Source organism: Dasypus novemcinctus, chromosome 11 (genome assembly GCF_030445035.2).
Source record: "Dasypus novemcinctus isolate mDasNov1 chromosome 11, mDasNov1.1.hap2, whole genome shotgun sequence".
Taxonomy (NCBI): Eukaryota; Metazoa; Chordata; class Mammalia; order Cingulata; family Dasypodidae; genus Dasypus; species Dasypus novemcinctus.
In genome coordinates, this window is record NC_080683.1 from 2,986,477 (window position 1) to 3,003,681 (window position 17,205).

Consider the following 17,205-nt stretch of genomic DNA (forward strand, 5'->3'; position numbering starts at 1 on the left):
ATAGACCGCGCCCCGCCCCTTATGCAAATTAGGAGGCGTGTCTAAGCGCGGAGGGAGGCGGGAGGTGGGGGGGTGCTCCCGGGGGCGGCGGTTGCCCGGATGGGCCGTTAGTCGGAGCCCAGCCGCGGAGTGAGCGAGGGAGACGGGAGGAGCCGAACCCGGCGCCATCCGCCGCCATCCGCCCCCGCCCCGCCGCCATCCCGCCCCGGGGAGCCCCCAAGCCCCGGTCCCGGACCCCCGCGCACCCGGCCAGGTGAGTCTGAGCGAGCCAAGGGCTGACGCCCGTTTCCGGCGCGGGAGCGGCGGCGGCGGCGGCGGCGGTGGCGGGCCGGGGGGAGGAGAAGCTGCCATTCGCCGCCGCCATTTTGTCCTCTTGCTGCCGGGTCCTGCCCGCCCCTCCCCCCCCGGGACACCCACCCTTGGACGCGCACCCCCATGTCCTCCCTCGCGGTCTGCAGCCTGCCCTTCACCTCCGAGCTCAGCTTCTTGGCTTCCTCGGGCGACCCCCGCTCCCGGGCCCCTGATGCCCCACCTTCGGCCGCGCTCTCGCCCCTCACGCCCTCCGGGCCTCCACCCCCGCTGTGCCCTGGGGCGGGCCGCACGCACGGCTTCCCCCGCGGGGGTCTTTCCTGCGTGCTGGACCCCCTCCAGTCACCCAGCGCTCTGGTCTCCCCCTCTCGGTTCCTCTCCGTGTCGAGTCACTCCCACTCGGGAGCCCTTTTTTAATCCCGCATCCTTGCTGTCTCCATTCCTCAGTTTCCCCCTCTCTACTTTTTATTTTTTTCTATTCCTTTGCACCCTTCTTTCCACCCCAACCCCCCTGCTTTTCCCGGGCCTCTTCACCCTGCCTCTCTTCCTTGGCTCGGCATCCTTTCCCTGCCAGGTCTGTTTCCATGTATTATTTTCCACCTGCTCTTGTATAAGATCTCCTTTCCTAGTCTTGGTTTTTTCATTCCACGAATCTTGTTCCTTTTTTCTTCGTATTATTTATTTTCACAGGTTGGCCTCCTTAAAAACATACAAATCATTCTCCATTCCCTCGTCTCTGTCCTGTCATAAAGTTCTCCTGATTTTTCAGCCTGTGTCTTGGTGCTTTCTAGCTTTCTCTGCTCTCTTCCTCTGCCATCTCTTTCCTCTGTGCTGTTACGGCCACCCACTCCCTTCTGCTCTGCCCCCCCCCCCAAATAAAGGAGTATTTGGTCACTCTGGCACCGACTGAGGATGGAGAGTAGGCCCTCGATGGGGAACAGAGGGTACTCAGGAAAGGAAGGACTGGAGAGGAACCTTTTGCTGAGGGTAGGAAAATGAAGTTGGTCTAGCCATGATTACAGGATGCTCTAGTGATGGCTCGGTACTGCTTTGTTTTCTCTGATCTACGGAGGATCAGCCAGAGCTGGTGAATCTAGCTCTGGAGACAAGATTTTTCCAGGAGCTGGGATGGGGGCCAGTTTAGAAAAGGATGGTATTCCAAATATTTGGGTTCTATAGCCTGGAAGTCTGTAGAGCCCCAGTTGCTCCATGAGGGTTTCTCTGGCACCAGCCCCCAGTCTGGCTGGACAAGCTCATAAAATTCTTAAACTCCCAGCATACCTTCCTGCAAAACCTCCCCAGGTGGGAGGTGAGGCCACTGGGAATGGAGCCCGGGGACGCAGGGCCCTGGGGTATGGCTAAGAGAGCTAGTGTCTAATAAATAGGGGACGTAAGGCTCTCTCTCTTTGCAGTTGTAATCTTCTTTTTGCTTTTCTCTTGGGTTTGGATTTGCCCCATTTTATTGTAGGTCTCTGAAATTATTTTGGTGGAGAGAAGAGAGCCTATTACTGGTGGGGATAATGAAAAGGCAGCTACGCTTCATAGGTTGGCACAGAGAAGAGAGTGATTCTACTGGGAAGATGCTAGATTTTTATTTGGATTTCCTTGGCAAGAGCTGTTTGGGAGAAAGAAGAAACCCGGCCTTTGGGCTGTGTGGGGGCTGAGTAGATTGTGGTGGTTTGAAGATACTGGGGAGTTAACAGGTAGGAAGGGGAAAAAACCACTAGAGGCACCTATCTGGGCCCCTGATGAGGCCGAATGGGCGAGAGCTTGTAGTCTTCTATTGGAACCCATGAAGGGGGCCAAGACTGAGGCACTTGGTGTCTGGCCCTTAGGCTCCGGCTCGTTTCGGGGGAGGTGCCTGCGGGACCCAACGTACTCAATGAGCTTCCAGCGCAATGTCCGATCGCTCGGGGCCGACTGCCAAGGGGAAGGATGGAAAGAAGTATTCCTCGCTCAACCTGTTTGATACGTATAAGGGCAAGTCCTTAGAGATCCAGAAACCCGCTGGTGAGGGCCCTGGAAAGATGTTCCTAATTATTGGAGGCTAGACATGAACAGGGCATACACCTTAGATAGAGCTAGGGCTCTTGGAAGGGAGACAGAGCTACTACAGAGAGATCAAGAGACCAGGGGACCCCTGGAGGTTTCCCAGCTTTTCCCTGGCTACCAAATGGGGAGTGTTGGGCTCTGGGCAAATGCCACTTACTCTGGCATTTGCCTGTCCGGCTGCCTGTCCGTGGACACGTAAGAATTGGAGGAAAGGAGATGTGAACTTAGAGAAGTCTGGAGCCAGCTTGTTCCCAGCTTGAAGCCAGCTTGAAGGCTCAAGATCACCCTTCCCACATGGAATGCAGTGCATCTCAGCTTTCCCAGCAGGGATCTTGTAGATCATCAAGGGCAGGGGAAGGTATGGCCTCTAAGAGCAGTCTGAAGTGGGTGGATGATAAGACGCTGAGAATGTCCAAACAAGGCTTAGGGTAGGAGGCTGTCGTCTCCCGTGTGAGGCAGTTTTGACCCTCTCCACCTTTTCTTCAGTTGCCCCTCGCCATGGCCTGCAGAGTCTTGGGAAAGTTGCCATTGCCCGGCGTATGCCACCCCCAGCCAATCTTCCAAGCCTGAAAGCCGAGAACAAAGGCAATGACCCCAATGTCTCACTAGTGCCAAAAGACGGGACAGGATGGGCAAGCAAACAGGAGCAGTCCGACCCCAAGAGGTAGGTACAGGCTTGGGGACCCTAGAGTGTTAAGTGTGTTAACTTTGAACTTTGTGGTGAGTTGGGGCTTGGTCTAGCCCTGCCACATAAGAACCAGAGACAAAGAGGGAGGCCCCTCTCACCTATTTCAGGTCTCCTGTTCACGACTAAGGAATGGTACCCTTAGCTTCCTATCATAGATGGAAAGAAAGAAGAAACAGAAGACAGCCTATGCAGGGTGACAGGGTTATAGAATTTTGTTTAGGATATGCAAATGGTAGCAGACGGGCCTGGGTTTATTTCCCACCCTCCACTAGTTGGAGAAGTAGGGGAGATGTCTTAGGTGCCAGAAAACTTTGCTATCCTACCATCTCCTCAGTTCCGATGCCTCAACCGCTCAGCCGCCGGAATCGCAGCCACTGCCGGCTTCACAGACGTCTGCCTCCAGCCAGCCGAAACGACCCCCAACAGCCCCCGAGGTACCTGGAAAAGTGGATGAAATTGGAGAGGTGCCGGGAAGAATGGCTTGTAGCTTTCCCCACCCATATCATCGTTTCTCTGCTTCCCCAGAACACTCCTTCAGTTCCAAGCGGGGTAAAGTCCTGGGCACAAGCCAGCGTCACCCATGGAGCACATGGAGATGGTTAGTGCGTGGCTGTCTGGGGAACTGCGTCTGGGCACCATGGTGGGTGTACTTGGTCCTCTTGGGCTAAATTTTGGACCCCCATATTCAGTTTTAAGGGGCACACGAGCAAGTTTAAGTCTTAGTCTTATGAGTGTTGAGGGTCCCAGAACCGACCTGGCTTCTTGGGAGATGAGCCCCTAAACCGTAGAGGGAGAGTTGGAAGGTGGGAACCTGACGATCAGGGACCTGGCACAGAGCCTTCCACTTTGTGGCTTCCATCGTGGGCCCTTGCTTGGTAAAAGTACTCTTCTGTTTTCTCCTTTGCATCTCTGTCCAACAGGTGGAAGGGCATCAAGCCTACTGTCACGATTCTCTCGAGAGGAATTTCCGACCCTGCAGGCGGCTGGCGACCAGGACAAGGCTGCCAAGGAAAGGGAGTCTGCCGAACAGTCGTCTGGGCCCGGACCAAACCTCCGCCCCCAGAGTGAGTGTTCCTCTCTGGTGGTTCCAGCTCACTCGTCTCTTGTGTTCCCTCTGGACCATTTGAGAGCCCAGTGCTAGTTTACTCACCTTCCCACCTGTCCTTTTCAGCTGTGTTCACTTGCCCCCACATCATCAATCTCTCTTCTCTATCTTTGTCAAATACAGATTCTACAACTTGGAGGGACGGCGGTGGGCGTGGCCCTGATGAGCTGGAGGGCCCGGACTCCAAACTTCATCATGGTCATGACCCCCGGGGGGGGCTGCAGCCTTCGGGCCCCCCCCAGTTCCCTCCCTACCGCGGAATGATGCCGCCCTTTGTGAGTTTGGATACCTTGCCTTGGGGTAGTTGCACTGAAAGTGTGGGAGTCAGGAAACAGAACTTAGTTTCTGGCGGGGATAGCTGGAAGGCAGGGTCCTGTGAAGTAAGTGAGGAATGGGGAGGCTGATAGCAGGCTTAGGAGCTGGCAGGCTCTTTGAGTGTCCCTCTGAGCAGCTGCTGTTGGGCCCTTTTGCAGATGTATCCCCCATATCTCCCGTTCCCTCCGCCCTATGGACCCCAGGGGCCTTACCGGTACCCCACTCCTGATGGGCCCAGGTGAGCAATCCAGGTCTGGGTTTGTGGTTGGGGGACAGGGAGGCCTGTTGGGGGAGGATATGGTTTTCACCAGGAGGCCCAGTCTGTCTGTGGTTTATGATATACCCTTTTTTACTGTCTTCATTTGCCTTTCCATATACAGCCGTTTCCCCCGTGTGGCAGGCCCCCGGGGCTCAGGACCACCAATGCGCCTGGTCGAGCCTGTGGGTCGGCCTTCCATTCTTAAGGAGGATAATCTCAAAGAGTTTGACCAGTTGGACCAGGAGAATGATGATGGTTGGGCAGGTGAGTGAGTATTAAGGGCCAAGCGTTTGGGACTTAAAAGGCAAAGTCTGGTGAGGGAAAAATGGGGGATTGTGAGGGAGAAAAGCAGAACACAAAGGAGAGGAGAGGGGTCTGGAGGAAAGCTGGGTCCTGGCAAAGTATTGAGAGGCGTAATTGGGATAGGAGATGGCCAGAGCCAGAGTCCATGGACCTAGGCTGCAGACAATGGGAGGAAAGGGGTGGAGTGTTGGGAGTGCATCTTACTGATGGCCTAGACTGCTTCCTGCGTCCTGGGAAGACTGAAATTGGAGAGCAAAAAGCTTGGGTTACTGCTCTTTTCCTTTTCCCTAGGGGCACATGAGGAGGTCGACTACACTGAAAAGCTCAAGTTCAGCGATGAGGAAGACGGGCGAGACTCTGACGAGGAGGGAGCTGAGGGCCAGTGAGTTAGGACTGTGTGTGGAGAGGCGGGGCTCACTTTTCTCTCTTGTGAGGTACTGGGCTGCAGCTGATTTTAATTGTACTGTTGGTCTGCCTCACAGCAAGGATTCCCAGTCAGCTGCTGGTGAGGAACGGCCCCCCGAAGCAGATGGCAAAAAGGGCAACTCCCCTGGCAGCGAACCGCCCCCTCCCAAGACGGCCTGGGCAGAGACCTCTCGGCCTCCAGAGACAGAGCTGGGGCCTCCTGCCCCAAAGCCTCCCCCACCCCCACCTCACCGGGGCCCCGCCGGGAACTGGGGCCCCCCTGGGGACTACCCAGTGAGTGTCTACAATGAGGGGGTGAGAGGGTCATTTGTGGGAGATTGGTGACAGCGAGCAGTCATAATAGAGGAAGCTAGAGGGAGGGCTGATAATGGGCTACACGAAGTTTAAGTGGCTACGGAGCATCTCTGACAAGGTTTGGACCTTTCTTGGAGTTAGGGAAGTCAGGGTGAAAAATAAGAAGTTGGGGTGCTAGTGAGGAAGAACAAAGGGGTCTGGGTGTTTGGGTCTCTGAAGAGAGAAGGAACAGAGAAATAGGACTCTTGTGGTGAGGTTGGCCGTGTCCATAAAGGCCACCAACCCCAAGACCTGTTCCTTGGTCTTTGCATCCCATAGCTAGAAATAGCTGAGTGATCTGTGGAAGAGGGGTGCGAAAAATAACAACTGACGCCCAGGCCCTGCCTGGTCTCCCCATTGACAGGATCGTGGGGGCCTTCCCTGCAAGCCCCCAGCACCCGAGGACGAGGATGAGGCGTGGCGGCAGCGGCGAAAGCAGTCGTCATCTGAGATCTCCCTTGCCGTGGAGCGGGCCCGGCGCCGGCGAGAGGAGGAGGAGCGACGCATGCAGGAGGAGCGCCGGGCAGCCTGTGCCGAGAAGCTCAAGCGGCTCGATGAGAAATTTGGGGCACCTGACAAGCGGCTTAAGGCAGAGCCTGCTGCCCCGCCTGCTACCCCACCTGCCCCAGCTCCACCACCTGCAGTTCCCAAAGAGCCTCCTGCACCTCCAGCTCCACCGCCAGCACCAGCCCCAGCACCGGAGAAAGAGCCCGAGGAGCCAGCACAGGCTGCTCCTGCCCAGGCCACCCCCGTTCCAGGTGTGGCTCCACCTCCCACCCTCGTGAGCAGTGGTGGCAGTACCAGTAGCACCAGCAGTGGCAGCTTTGAAGCCAGCCCAGGTAGGGAGTTGGGGACAGTACTATCAGATGTCAGGACTCTTCTCTCTTTGGTGGTTAGGATGGGAATAAACGGTTGGTTTATCAGGCAGTTGGGTGGGAGAAAGGGGTCCCGTCCCTTGTATGGGTGTCTGAGAGAGGGAAGGTTGTATTACCTGGGGTCCTGAGTAAGCAGTGCTCTAAAGTCACTTGTCACACGCCTGGAGCAGGTCAGGATCTTGGAGAAGTATCTGCTGTTTTGGTGGCTTTGTAAGACATTAACAGCACCATTGGCTCTTGTGGGGCAGTGAAGTGCTTTCATGCTTTTCCTCGAGGAGGGCTCCTTTAAACCTCAGAGAAGGAAGTCGGAGGGGAGGGTACTGGTGGAATGTCTGTTGATGGACTCTACCACACTCTTTTTTTCTTAATGCAGTGGAACCCCAGGTGCCCTCAAAAGAGGGTCCTGAACCACCAGAAGAGGTTCTTTCTTCTGCCACGCCCACAGCCCCAAAGGTGGAACCCAAGGGTGATGGGGTTGGTACTGCCCGGCAGTCTTCCAGCCAAGGCTTGGGCTACCCCAAATACCAGAAGTCATTGCCTCCTCGTTTCCAGCGGCAGCAGCAGGTGAGAGGTCCAGTTACTGCCTTCCTAGGGGCAGCTTCTCTCCCTGGCTTAAGCAACGTTTTCCCTATCCCTGAGTTACTTTTTGGGTTCCTCAACCTCTGTCTCCTGGTCTGTCTGCTCTGTATCACCCCAGTTTCCATCTAGTCCAGGGTTTTGTCACGTTTGCATTTTTTTCTCTTTGTTGAGGACTTCTGCTGTCTGGAGGCATTGACGCCTCTCCTCCCGTTTCCTTCCTCAGGAGCAGCTCCTGAAGCAGCAGCAGCAGCAGCAGCAGTGGCAGCAGCACCAACAGGGCTCCGCTCCACCTGCGCCTGTGCCCCCATCGCCTCCGCAGCCTGTGACGATAGGGGCTGTGCCAGCTCCACAGGCCCCACCCCCACCCCCCAAGGCCCTGTACCCAAGTGCTCTGGGCCGGCCCCCACCCATGCCTCCTATGAACTTTGATCCCCGCTGGATGATGATTCCTCCCTACGTGGACCCCCGGCTCCTCCAGGGCCGGCCCCCTCTGGACTTCTACCCTCCTGGCGTGCATCCCTCTGGTAAGGGACCACAGGAGGGACAGTGGTGGTGGGTCCCGGTCTCACTGGGGAGACAGGGTCACCAGGGAAGAGGGGAGGATGCGTGCTTAGCACTGCTGAGAATGTGCTCTGCTGGAAGAATGAGCTAACAGTTGCTAGGATGTTTTTGGAGGATTGGTTTTTTTATAGGGAAGCTGAGAGGATAACCCTGTTTTATGAAAGCAGTCAGGACCCAAATTGATTGGAACAAGAGTCGGAAAACTGATTTGACAGGGAGGACTCAATGAGGAAGATGTGTTTTGGTGTGGGGAGCCTGTAACATGGAAAGGGTTGTCTTTCTCGTGTTCTTGTTTCCTTAGGCCTAGTTCCCCGGGAGCGCTCAGACAGTGGGGGCTCAAGTTCAGAACCATTTGAACGCCACGCACCCCCCCTCCTGCGGGAACGGGGCACCCCACCGGTGGATACAAAGTTGGCCTGGGTAGGAGATGTCTTTGCTACCACACCAACTGACCCCCGCCCACTCACCTCACCTTTGCGCCAGGCTGCAGATGAGGATGACAAGGGGATGAGGTGAGTCTGGGTAGCGGGAAATGGGTGAGTTCCTGGTAGAAGGATCTAGAGGTAGGAGAAAGGACTGTTTGGGATTGTTGGTTGAGGGGTAGGCAGCAATTTGAAAGCAGTGTCTAGGTTGTAATACTAAAGTGTTCTTTTCCCCACCTAGCTAGTCCCAGTTTTTTTCCTCTTAAGATGCTTACTTCCTTTTCTGTTTCCCTCTTCAGGAGCGAGACTCCTCCAGTACCTCCCCCACCACCCTACCTGGCCAGTTACCCAGGCTTCCCTGAGAACGGAGCCCCTGGGCCCCCGATCCCTCGCTTCCCTCTGGAGGAGCCCGCTCCCCCAGGGCCCCGGCCACTCCCCTGGCCCCCAAGCGGCGACGAGGCGGCTAAGGTCCAAGCTCCGCCACCCAAGAAGGACCCCCCCAAGGAGGAGACTCCGCAGCTGGCAGGGCCGGAAGCCATACGGAAGCCCGTCCGTGGAGTTGGCGGCCAAGGCCCCCCACCACGCAGAGAGAGCCGCACGGAAACCCGCTGGGGGCCTCGTCCAGGCAGCAGTCGCCGCTCAGTCCCTCCAGAGGAGCCTGGGGCCCCTCCCCGCCGCGCCGGGCCTATAAAGAAGCCCCCTCCACCCACAAAAGTCGACGAGCTGCCTCCCAAGCCCCTCGAGCAGGGGGATGAGACCCCCAAGGGTCCAAAGCCAGACCCACTCAAGACCGCCAAGGGAAAGATGGGGAACCCCAAGGACCCCCCGCCCAGTGGGACTCTTTCCCCTGCCCCGAGGCTTCGGCGGGACGACTACTACGAAAGGATGGGTCCCAACTCCTGCCGGGGTCGGGGCCGAGGCGAATACTTTGCCAGGGGGAGGGGTTTTCGGGGGACCTATGGGGGACGTGGGCGGGGAGCCCGAAGCCGTGAGTTCCGTAGTTACCGTGAGTTCCGAGGAGACGATGGGCGCGCATGTGGGGCAGGCGGGGCAGTGGGACCGACGCATCCCCCTGCTCCCCGAGGCCGCACTGCCAGCGAGACACGAAGCGAGGGTTCTGAGTACGAAGAAATCCCCAAGCGGCGCCGGCAACGGGGCTCAGAAACAGGCAGCGAGACCCACGAGAGTGACCTGGCCCCCTCAGACAAAGAGGCCCCCCCACCCAAGGAGGGAGTGCTCGCCCAGGCCCCTGTTGCTCCCCCACCACCAGGAGCTCCCCCGTCACCAGCGCCAGCCCGCTTCTCTACTGCCCGGGGTGGGCGAGTCTTCACTCCCAGAGGGGTGCCATCGCGCCGGGGCCGAGGCGGAGGGCGGCCCCCTCCCCCTGTTTGCCCAGGCTGGAACCCTCCAGCCAAGTCCCTGGCCCCCAAGAAACCTCCAGCAGGCCCTTTGGCACCCAGCAAGGAGCCTTTGAAAGAGAAGCTGCTCCCAGGGTCCCTGTCCCCCACGGCCCGGGGAGGCAGCAACGGAGGCAGCAGCGTTGGTGTGGGCCTGGAAGACGGGGAGCGGCCCCGGCGGCGGCGGCACGGGCGGGCTCAGCAGCAGGACAAACCCCCTCGCTTCCGGAGGCTGAAACAGGAGAGGGAGAACGCCGCCAGGGGGGCCGAGGGCAAGCCCCCCTCCCTGGCCCTCCCGGCCCCTGGCCCCGGCCCCGAGGAGGCCCTCGCCCCAGTCACCGCGCCCCCACTGCCTCGGCGCACAGCTGCCAAGTCTCCTGATCTGTCGAACCAGAACTCGGACCAAGCCAACGAGGAGTGGGAAACTGCGTCGGAGAGCAGCGACTTTGCCAGTGAGCGCCGGGGGGACAAGGAGGCCCCCCCTCTGGCGCTGCTGACCCCCAAAGCAGTGGGTGCTCCTGGGGGCAGCGGAGGCGGACCCGGACCAGGTGTTCCAGCCCTGCCTCGCGGAGACCCAAGCCAGAGAGCCAAGGATTTGACCAAGAGGAGTTTCTCGAGTCAGCGGCCAGGCATGGAGCGACAGAACCGGCGCCCCGGCCCAGGGAGCAAGGCTGGCGGTGGCAGCAGCGGTGGAGGTGGCGGGGGCCCTGGGGGGCGGCCCGGCCCTGGAAGAGGGGACAAGAGGAGCTGGCCCTCTCCCAAGAACCGGAGGTAGGTGGGGATGGGGTTCTGTGTTTACTTCTAGGGTAAAAATAATTTGGGGAGGGGAGAAAACCCCAAGGCACAGGTGAGGTGGGTGCTGTGGTGTTTGAGCTAAGGACAGGTGGGCTCGTTAGAAAGGAACCAGGACTTGTGTGTGTGGGTGAAGTAGCAGGAAAGCAGTTAATAGGAATATCCGTGTTCCTGGTCCTTTTCACCTCAAACCTGATGCAGGTAATCCAGAGGTCTTGAAAACCCTCTGGTTTTTTAACGGAGGAAGGTAGGTTGGAAAGGGAACATAGAGATGTCTGACCAGTAGGAAAGGGTAACAATTCAGCGAGTGAACACTGGAGCTTACGCCCTGTTCTCTCCAGCCGTCCCCCAGAGGAGCGCCCCCCCGGGCTGCCTCTGCCTCCGCCGCCCCCCAGCAGCTCTGCCGTCTTCCGCCTGGACCAAGTTATCCACAGCAACCCCGCGGGCATCCAGCAGGCTCTGGCCCAGCTCAGCAGCCGCCAGGGGAGTGCCGCTGCACCAGTGGGGCATCCAAGGCCCAAGCCTGGGCCCCCCCAAGCCCCTCAGGGCCCCTCCCCTCGGCCCCCAACCCGTTACGACCCCCCGAGGGCCCACAGCAACTGCCTGGGTGCTGGTAAGCTGGGAGGGGAGGGAAGGTGGGGAGTTGTGGCCTGGGACTCCTGCTGCTGGGTGTCTACAGTGAGCAAGGGAGAATGGCTGGGAGGTGGAACAGGGAGGAAACGTTAGAGCGAAGGATAGAGGGGCAGATGCTGACCGTTTTCCCCTTTTCCCCAGACCCCCACTTCGAGGAGCCAGGGCCGATGGTGAGGGGGGTGGGCGGGACTCCCCGGGACTCTGCCGGGGTTAATCCCTTCCCCCCCAAACGGCGGGAGCGGCCTCCCAGAAAACCGGAGCTGCTGCAGGAGGTGAGGGATAGTGCTTCCCTGCTCTCCCTCTTCTGAAGCTTCTCTTTGGTTATATTTTCTTTCTATTCCTGTCATTGTGTTGTCACTCTGAATCCTCAGTATTAGTCATTCTTTCCCTTCTGTGTGTGCCTCTTCCTTGCTACCTTCATACCTCGCTGACAGTTGTTCTAGCTCCCTGCAGTTTTCTGGTCTTACCTAATTCATGTGCCTCTGGCCTTTCTCATCTTCAGGAGTCCTTGCCACCACCTCATAGCTCTGGATTCTTGGGCCCTAAGCCTGAGGGCCCCAGCCCCAGGGGAGAGCCCAGGGGTGCAGGCACCGAAGCTCTGACTCCTCACATCTGGAATCGTTTACATACTGGTGAGTGACGCTGAGGGAGAGGAGGAAGGGCCGAGTTAGAGGGCTTGGAGAGCGAGGGGCTGTAGGCCCGTCTCACCTCCTGTGTTCTGACGGGTGCTCCTTTCCACAGCCACTAGCCGCAAGAGTTACCGGCCTGGCTCCATGGAGCCCTGGATGGAGCCCCTCAGCCCTTTCGAGGACGTGGCTGGCACGGAGGTGAGTGAGGCTGGGAAGGAGCAGGAATGTGGGACTGGGCAAGGGCTTGGTGCGAGCCAGCCACACTTCTCCACTAACGGGGTCTCGGCTGGGGCTGCTCTCTCCTAACAGTTGTCTCCTTCCTTCAGTTTGTCCGTGCGTGCATGTGTGTGTTGGGCACCTTTGGGGTACTCTGGGCCCTGACTGTTCCTTCTCCTTTCAGATGAGTCAGTCTGACAGTGGGGTAGACCTGAGCGGGGATTCTCAGGTATCGTCAGGCCCCTGCAGCCAGCGAAGCTCCCCCGATGGGGGGCTCAAGGGGGCGGCAGAAGGGCCTCCCAAGCGGCCCGGAGGCCCCTCGCCTCTGAGTGCTGTTCCTCCTCAAGTTCCATCTGGCTCCGAACCCTCGGAACCTCCGAGGAGACGGCCCCCTGCCCCCCACGATGGGGACCGGAAGGTAAAATACCAAGAAGGCTGAGGGGAGGAGTGCTTCCCGGCATCTGCCTTGGGTCCTTTGTGTCACCCTTCTTCTCTCTCTTCTGCCTGTGTCTTGTGGGGGTCCCACAGCTGGGGCTCCTCTTCGCTCCCCAAACCACGTCTGTGTTTCTCACCCAGGAGCTGCCACAGGGGCAGCCTCTGCCGCCAGGCCCCATCGGCACTGAGCGATCGCAGCGCGCAGACCGAGGCCCAGAGCCTGGCCCCCTCCGACCCCCCCATCGCCCTGGCCCCCCAGCCCAGTTCAGCCCTGGTGACAAGGTGTGCATGGGCTGGGCCTTGGCGTCCTGGGTTGGAAGGAAAGAAGGGAAGGGCCGGGGGTGGTATGTGGAGGACACACATCTGAATCACGGGACAATCTTCTCTGCCTCATGACAGGACTCGGATTTGCGCCTAGTGGTAGGAGACAGTTTAAAAGCAGAAAAGGAGCTGGCGGTGCCTGTCCCCGATGGGGTGAGTGGAAGAGAGAATTGGTTGACAGACTTCAGGTTCCTAGGGAAGATTGTTGGGAATGATCTGCCATCCAGGGTGCCCAGACATGCTTCTTCCCTTTTTTTTTTTTTTTTAAGTTTATTTTAAATTGTAAATATACTTGAAATCACTTTAACCAACTGAAGTAGACCATTGTTTGATATTGAATACATTGACAAAACCGTAACTTTCACTGCTATTTTCAGACTGTTTGTCATCACAAAGCAAAACCTTACACTCATCTAGTAGTAACTCCCTGTTCCCCACCCCACCCCACCCCTGGTAACTAGTGTTCTGTTTTCTCTCTTGGAATATGCGTATTCAAGTATTTCATATAAGATCGTGTAAGAGAAATTATGCACTGTTGTCCTTTTGCGTCTGGTTTATCTGAACTAGAATATGTGACTTTGTGGAGACCTCATAGGTTTGTTAATTTTGACCTATTGCTAAACTTTAATGTGTTCGTGTGTCTGTTAATTGCTTTCAGCATTTCAAGACATCTAAACACTACTACCAACATTTTCCTGTGCATTAACCTCTGCATGTGAAAATTTAACAGTTTACTGAGCTTGTAAATACATGAAATTTTTTTATTTAGGTGGCTGCATTTTTTTGTCTGTTTACTGCTCTCTCAGCTTTATTCAATAAACTTACATTTTGAGGGTTAAAAAAAAAAAAGGTCTGCAGAGTTCATCCACGCTGCAGTGGGTACGAGCACCTCTGCGGCTGCCTGAGAGTCATTGTGTGGCTACACTGCGTTTGGTTTATCTGTCCGTCTGTCGATGGAAACTTGGGGTTGCTGCCGTCTTTGGCTTTGAGAATAATATTGTAGTGAACCCTGGTGTATAGGTGTCTGTCCCTGTCCCCTTCATCTTCCTTGACGCGCCTTCTCCTTCCAGGCCATTCCCATGCCCCGAGCCTGGGAGCTGCTCCCCAGTGCCTCTGCCTTGGCTGAGCCGCAGTCTAAGAACCTGGGTCCTGGGCACTGTGGCCCAGAGCCTGGCTCCTCAGGCCCGCGCCTGTACCCCGAGCTCCTCTACGGCAGTCCTGGGCCCCCTCCCAGCTCTCAGGTAGGCTCCATTTGAGTGATAGTATGGCATTCCCAAGTTACCTAGTAGTAAAACGCCATTTCATTTGTCATTTTGTTTTTTCACCTTTTGTGTCTGTGGGTGGGGTTGTGTGGGGTGGGGTGGGGTAGGGTAGCTTTTCTTGACCAGGAAAACTGGAGCTTTTCCAGTTCTGCCCTCCTGCAGGTCTCTGGGGGAGCCATAGACTCTCAATTACATCCCAACAGTGGAGGTTTCCGCCCTGGGACACCCTCCCTGCACCCGTACAGGTAAGGCTAGGTGTCTGGGTCTCAGAAGGAAATGGGTTATGTTTTGGCGGGGAGACAGAGAACAGAACACAATTCTAGGATGCCAGAAGTTAGTGGGTTAAAAGGCATTGCTCAGAATAAAGGAGTAAATGGCTTTGGCTTCCTGAGTCTTCATGGACTGACAGCTCCTCTCTTTTGCCCCCCCCTTCCCTCCTCCCATTTCTTTCAGGTCACAGCCTCTGTACCTACCCCCAGGCCCAGCCCCTCCCTCAGCACTGCTCTCTGGGGTAGCTCTCAAGGGCCAGTTTCTGGATTTCTCAGCACTGCAAGCAACAGAACTGGGGAAGTTGCCAGCAGGAGGAGTTCTCTACCCTCCACCATCTTTCCTCTATTCTCCAACATTTTGCCCTAGCCCTTTGCCCGACCCACCCTTGCTTCAGGTAAGAGGTGGGCAGGTACTAGGGTTGAGTTTTAGGGGTGAGAATACATTTGGATTTTGACATAATTTGCTCCATTCTCCAAAAGGTACGCCAGGACCTGCCATCCCCCTCGGATTTTTATTCTACTCCTCTGCAGCCTGGTGGCCAAAGTGGCTTCCTCCCCTCGGGGGCCCCTGCCCAGCAGGTACTTTTTGTCTCCCCACTGCCCTTCATTTCAGTCTCCACACCCAGCTTCTCTGTCCTTGTTTTGTTTTCTTGTTTTGATTGTGCCCCTGAGCTTCTGACAATATCAGATCTCCAGCATGCACACCCACATTTCTTGTCACAGATGCTTCTACCCATGGTGGACTCACAGCTGCCCATGGTGAACTTTGGCTCCCTGCCTCCAGCACCGCCTCCTGCCCCACCCCCCCTCTCTCTGTTACCTGTGGGCCCTGCTCTGCAGCCCCCCAGCCTGGCAGTGCGACCCCCACCTGCTCCTGCTACTCGGGTGCTGCCTTCACCCGCCAGGCCCTTCCCCCCTAGCTTGGGGCGAGCAGAGGTAAGGTACAGAAACTAAGATGCTAGGAAAATCCAAGAGTTAAGGGGGGTGTAGGGACTCAGTTTCTGAAAGATGAATGAGTTGAATTTGAGACATTTCTCCGAGATGAACAAATGGCCAAAAAGCACATGAACCAATGTTCAGTATCATTATCCACTAGGGAAATGCAAATCAAAACTACAGTGAGATGCCACTTCACACCACTAGAGGGGATATTACAAACAAAACAGAATAACAGGTGCTCGTGAGGAGGCAGATGGGAGCCCTTTAGGATTACCATGTGACCTGGCAGCTCCAGTTCTAGATACGATACATATACTCCAAGTGTTGAAAGTGGGGATTCAAGCAGATATTGTACACCAGTGTTCACATCACCCTTACTCATAATTGCCAGAGGTGGAAGCAACCCAACAAAATATTCTTACAATGCAATATATTAAATGCTATAAAAAGGAAAGACGTTGTGATACATGATAACAACATGGATGATCCTTGAACATATTGAGCCAAACACTACAGGACAAATATGTTCACTTGTATGAACATATGCAAATTCATAAAGATCAAGTAGAGAAAGGTTACCAGGGGCAGGGGAATGAGTAATTCTTAATGGGTACAGAGTTTCTGAGGGGGTAATGGGGGGTGGTGATGGTGTCACAACACTGAATGTAATTAATACCACTAAACTGGGTCCTCAGTAGTGGGTAAAATGGGAAATTTTATGTTGTGCGTAGGCTACCACACACACACTTAAAAATAAATGGGGGAGCAGATGTGGCTCAAGCAGTTGAGCCCCTGCTTCCCACAGGGGAGGTCCGGGGTTCAGTCCCCCCACACCTCAAAAATTTTAAAAAGATGAATGTGCAGAGAGGCAAGATTATTGTGATCTTTTAAAAAAAAAAAAGGTTTTTTTGACCCTAACAGTTGCACCCGGTGGAACTAAAGCCGTTCCAGGATTATCGAAAACTGAGCAGCAACCTTGGGGGGCCTGGGTCATCGCGTACTCCCCCAGCTGGAAGGTATGAGAAGGCAAGGAGGAAGCAGGTTGCCCCCGCCCCCGGGACTTCGGCCATGGGACCGCAGGGCCGGTCCTCCCAGGCCTGCCTTCAGTGCCCTTCCTCCCGTAGGTCCTTGTCTGGCCTCAGTTCTCGTCTCAAGGCCCCACCTTCCACCTATGGCGGAGTCTTCCGTCCTCAGCGCATTGACCTCTGCCAACAGGTGAAGGAGAAACCCCTGTGGCCCCAAGTCTAAATCCAAGAGTTGCTGCCTGAAGTTGTTTGCCCCGAGTCCTCCATCCCCGTTCTTCTGATATGACTTACTCTTTGGCATGTACCTGCCACCAGGCCTCCCCACCAGATGCTCTGCGCTGGATACCGAAGCCTTGGGAGCGGGCAGGGCCACCCTCTCGAGAAGGATCCTCTCGACGGGCAGAGGAGCCTGGATCCCGAGGGGACAAGGAACCTGGGTTGCCCCCGCCCCGCTGAGGGAGATCCCTTGCCCCCTCCCCCGGGGCTTGTATATAGACTATAAATATATAAGGGGGAAAGGGGTGGGTAGGGAGGGGTTGTGGGGCTGGGGCCTTGCTTCCCCTCCTCTCCCTTCTCCTGGTCCCCTCTCCCTGGGGCCGTTTGTTAAAAAATAATAATAAAAGGATTAAAAAAATTTTCCAAAATGATTTTGGGGATGGGTTGGTTGTTTGCATTTCTCTTGTGTCCTAGCACAGTGCTGTCCTCTATAAACCTGCCTTCAGTATGGAACTATTTAATGATCTCACGCCATCTCTTGTTGACAAACTACTCTCAAATGCTTTATCTTAAAAATGGGGGCCAGCCTTAGAGGGCTAACACGGGCGAGCCTGCTCCCCGGGCAGCGAGGACGGCCGGGCTGGTCCCATCCGGTGCCTGCAGGTGTCTACACTGTGGTCTCCAGCACGCTCTGGAGGATGAGGCTGCCTTTAGGACTGAGCCAGTGTTCCACAAGGCCCAGGGGCAAGCCGCGAAGCACAGGCCCTGGCCAGCATACTGACCCCTGCCACGTTTTCTTGAACAGCTAAAAGGGGAGGGGGCTTCAAGTCTGCAAAGGCATGAG

General features: G+C 56.4%; 1 protein-coding gene and 1 pseudogene across 4 annotated transcripts; both read left to right on the forward strand.

Moving 5' to 3' along the window:
- The first annotated feature begins 59 nt into the window (after positions 1-59).
- Positions 60-16,801, forward strand: PRRC2A (proline rich coiled-coil 2A). Of its 4 annotated transcripts, none has more exons than XR_011650032.1 (31): positions 60-253; positions 2,145-2,319; positions 2,848-3,025; positions 3,384-3,483; positions 3,575-3,647; positions 3,970-4,113; positions 4,278-4,429; positions 4,628-4,707; positions 4,850-4,992; positions 5,323-5,413; positions 5,514-5,730; positions 6,155-6,629; positions 7,039-7,229; positions 7,468-7,768; positions 8,107-8,317; positions 8,527-10,395; positions 10,758-11,029; positions 11,191-11,321; positions 11,552-11,681; positions 11,791-11,876; positions 12,079-12,312; positions 12,471-12,611; positions 12,729-12,803; positions 13,721-13,891; positions 14,059-14,157; positions 14,366-14,576; positions 14,662-14,760; positions 14,905-15,117; positions 16,042-16,136; positions 16,245-16,335; positions 16,461-16,790. XR_011650032.1 is itself a non-coding variant. In XM_058306470.2 (31 exons), exons 2-31 carry the CDS (start codon positions 2,208-2,210, stop codon positions 16,599-16,601), a joined length of 6,510 nt encoding a protein of 2,169 aa, XP_058162453.1. In that variant the 5' UTR covers positions 60-253; positions 2,145-2,207; the 3' UTR covers positions 16,602-16,801. The 4 variants fall into 4 exon arrangements, 2 of the variants coding, with proteins under 2 accessions (XP_058162453.1, XP_058162454.1); XM_058306470.2 differs by having other exon boundaries at positions 14,075-14,157; positions 16,461-16,801; XR_011650033.1 differs by lacking the exon at positions 16,245-16,335 and having other exon boundaries at positions 16,336-16,789.
- LOC111766398 (small nucleolar RNA SNORA38) lies at positions 2,516-2,659 on the forward strand (annotated as a pseudogene).
- Positions 16,802-17,205: the final 404 nt, after the last annotated feature.

Coding starts and splice junctions, on each gene's coding strand:
- PRRC2A (XM_058306470.2), top strand. CDS start 2,208: ATGTCCGATCGCTCGGGGCCGACTGCCAAGGGGAAGGATGGAAAGAAG. Junction 3,484..3,574: donor GACCCCCAACAGCCCCCGAG/GTACCTGGAAAA, acceptor CTGCTTCCCCAG/AACACTCCTTCAGTTCCAAG. Junction 11,682..11,790: donor CTGGAATCGTTTACATACTG/GTGAGTGACGCT, acceptor TCCTTTCCACAG/CCACTAGCCGCAAGAGTTAC.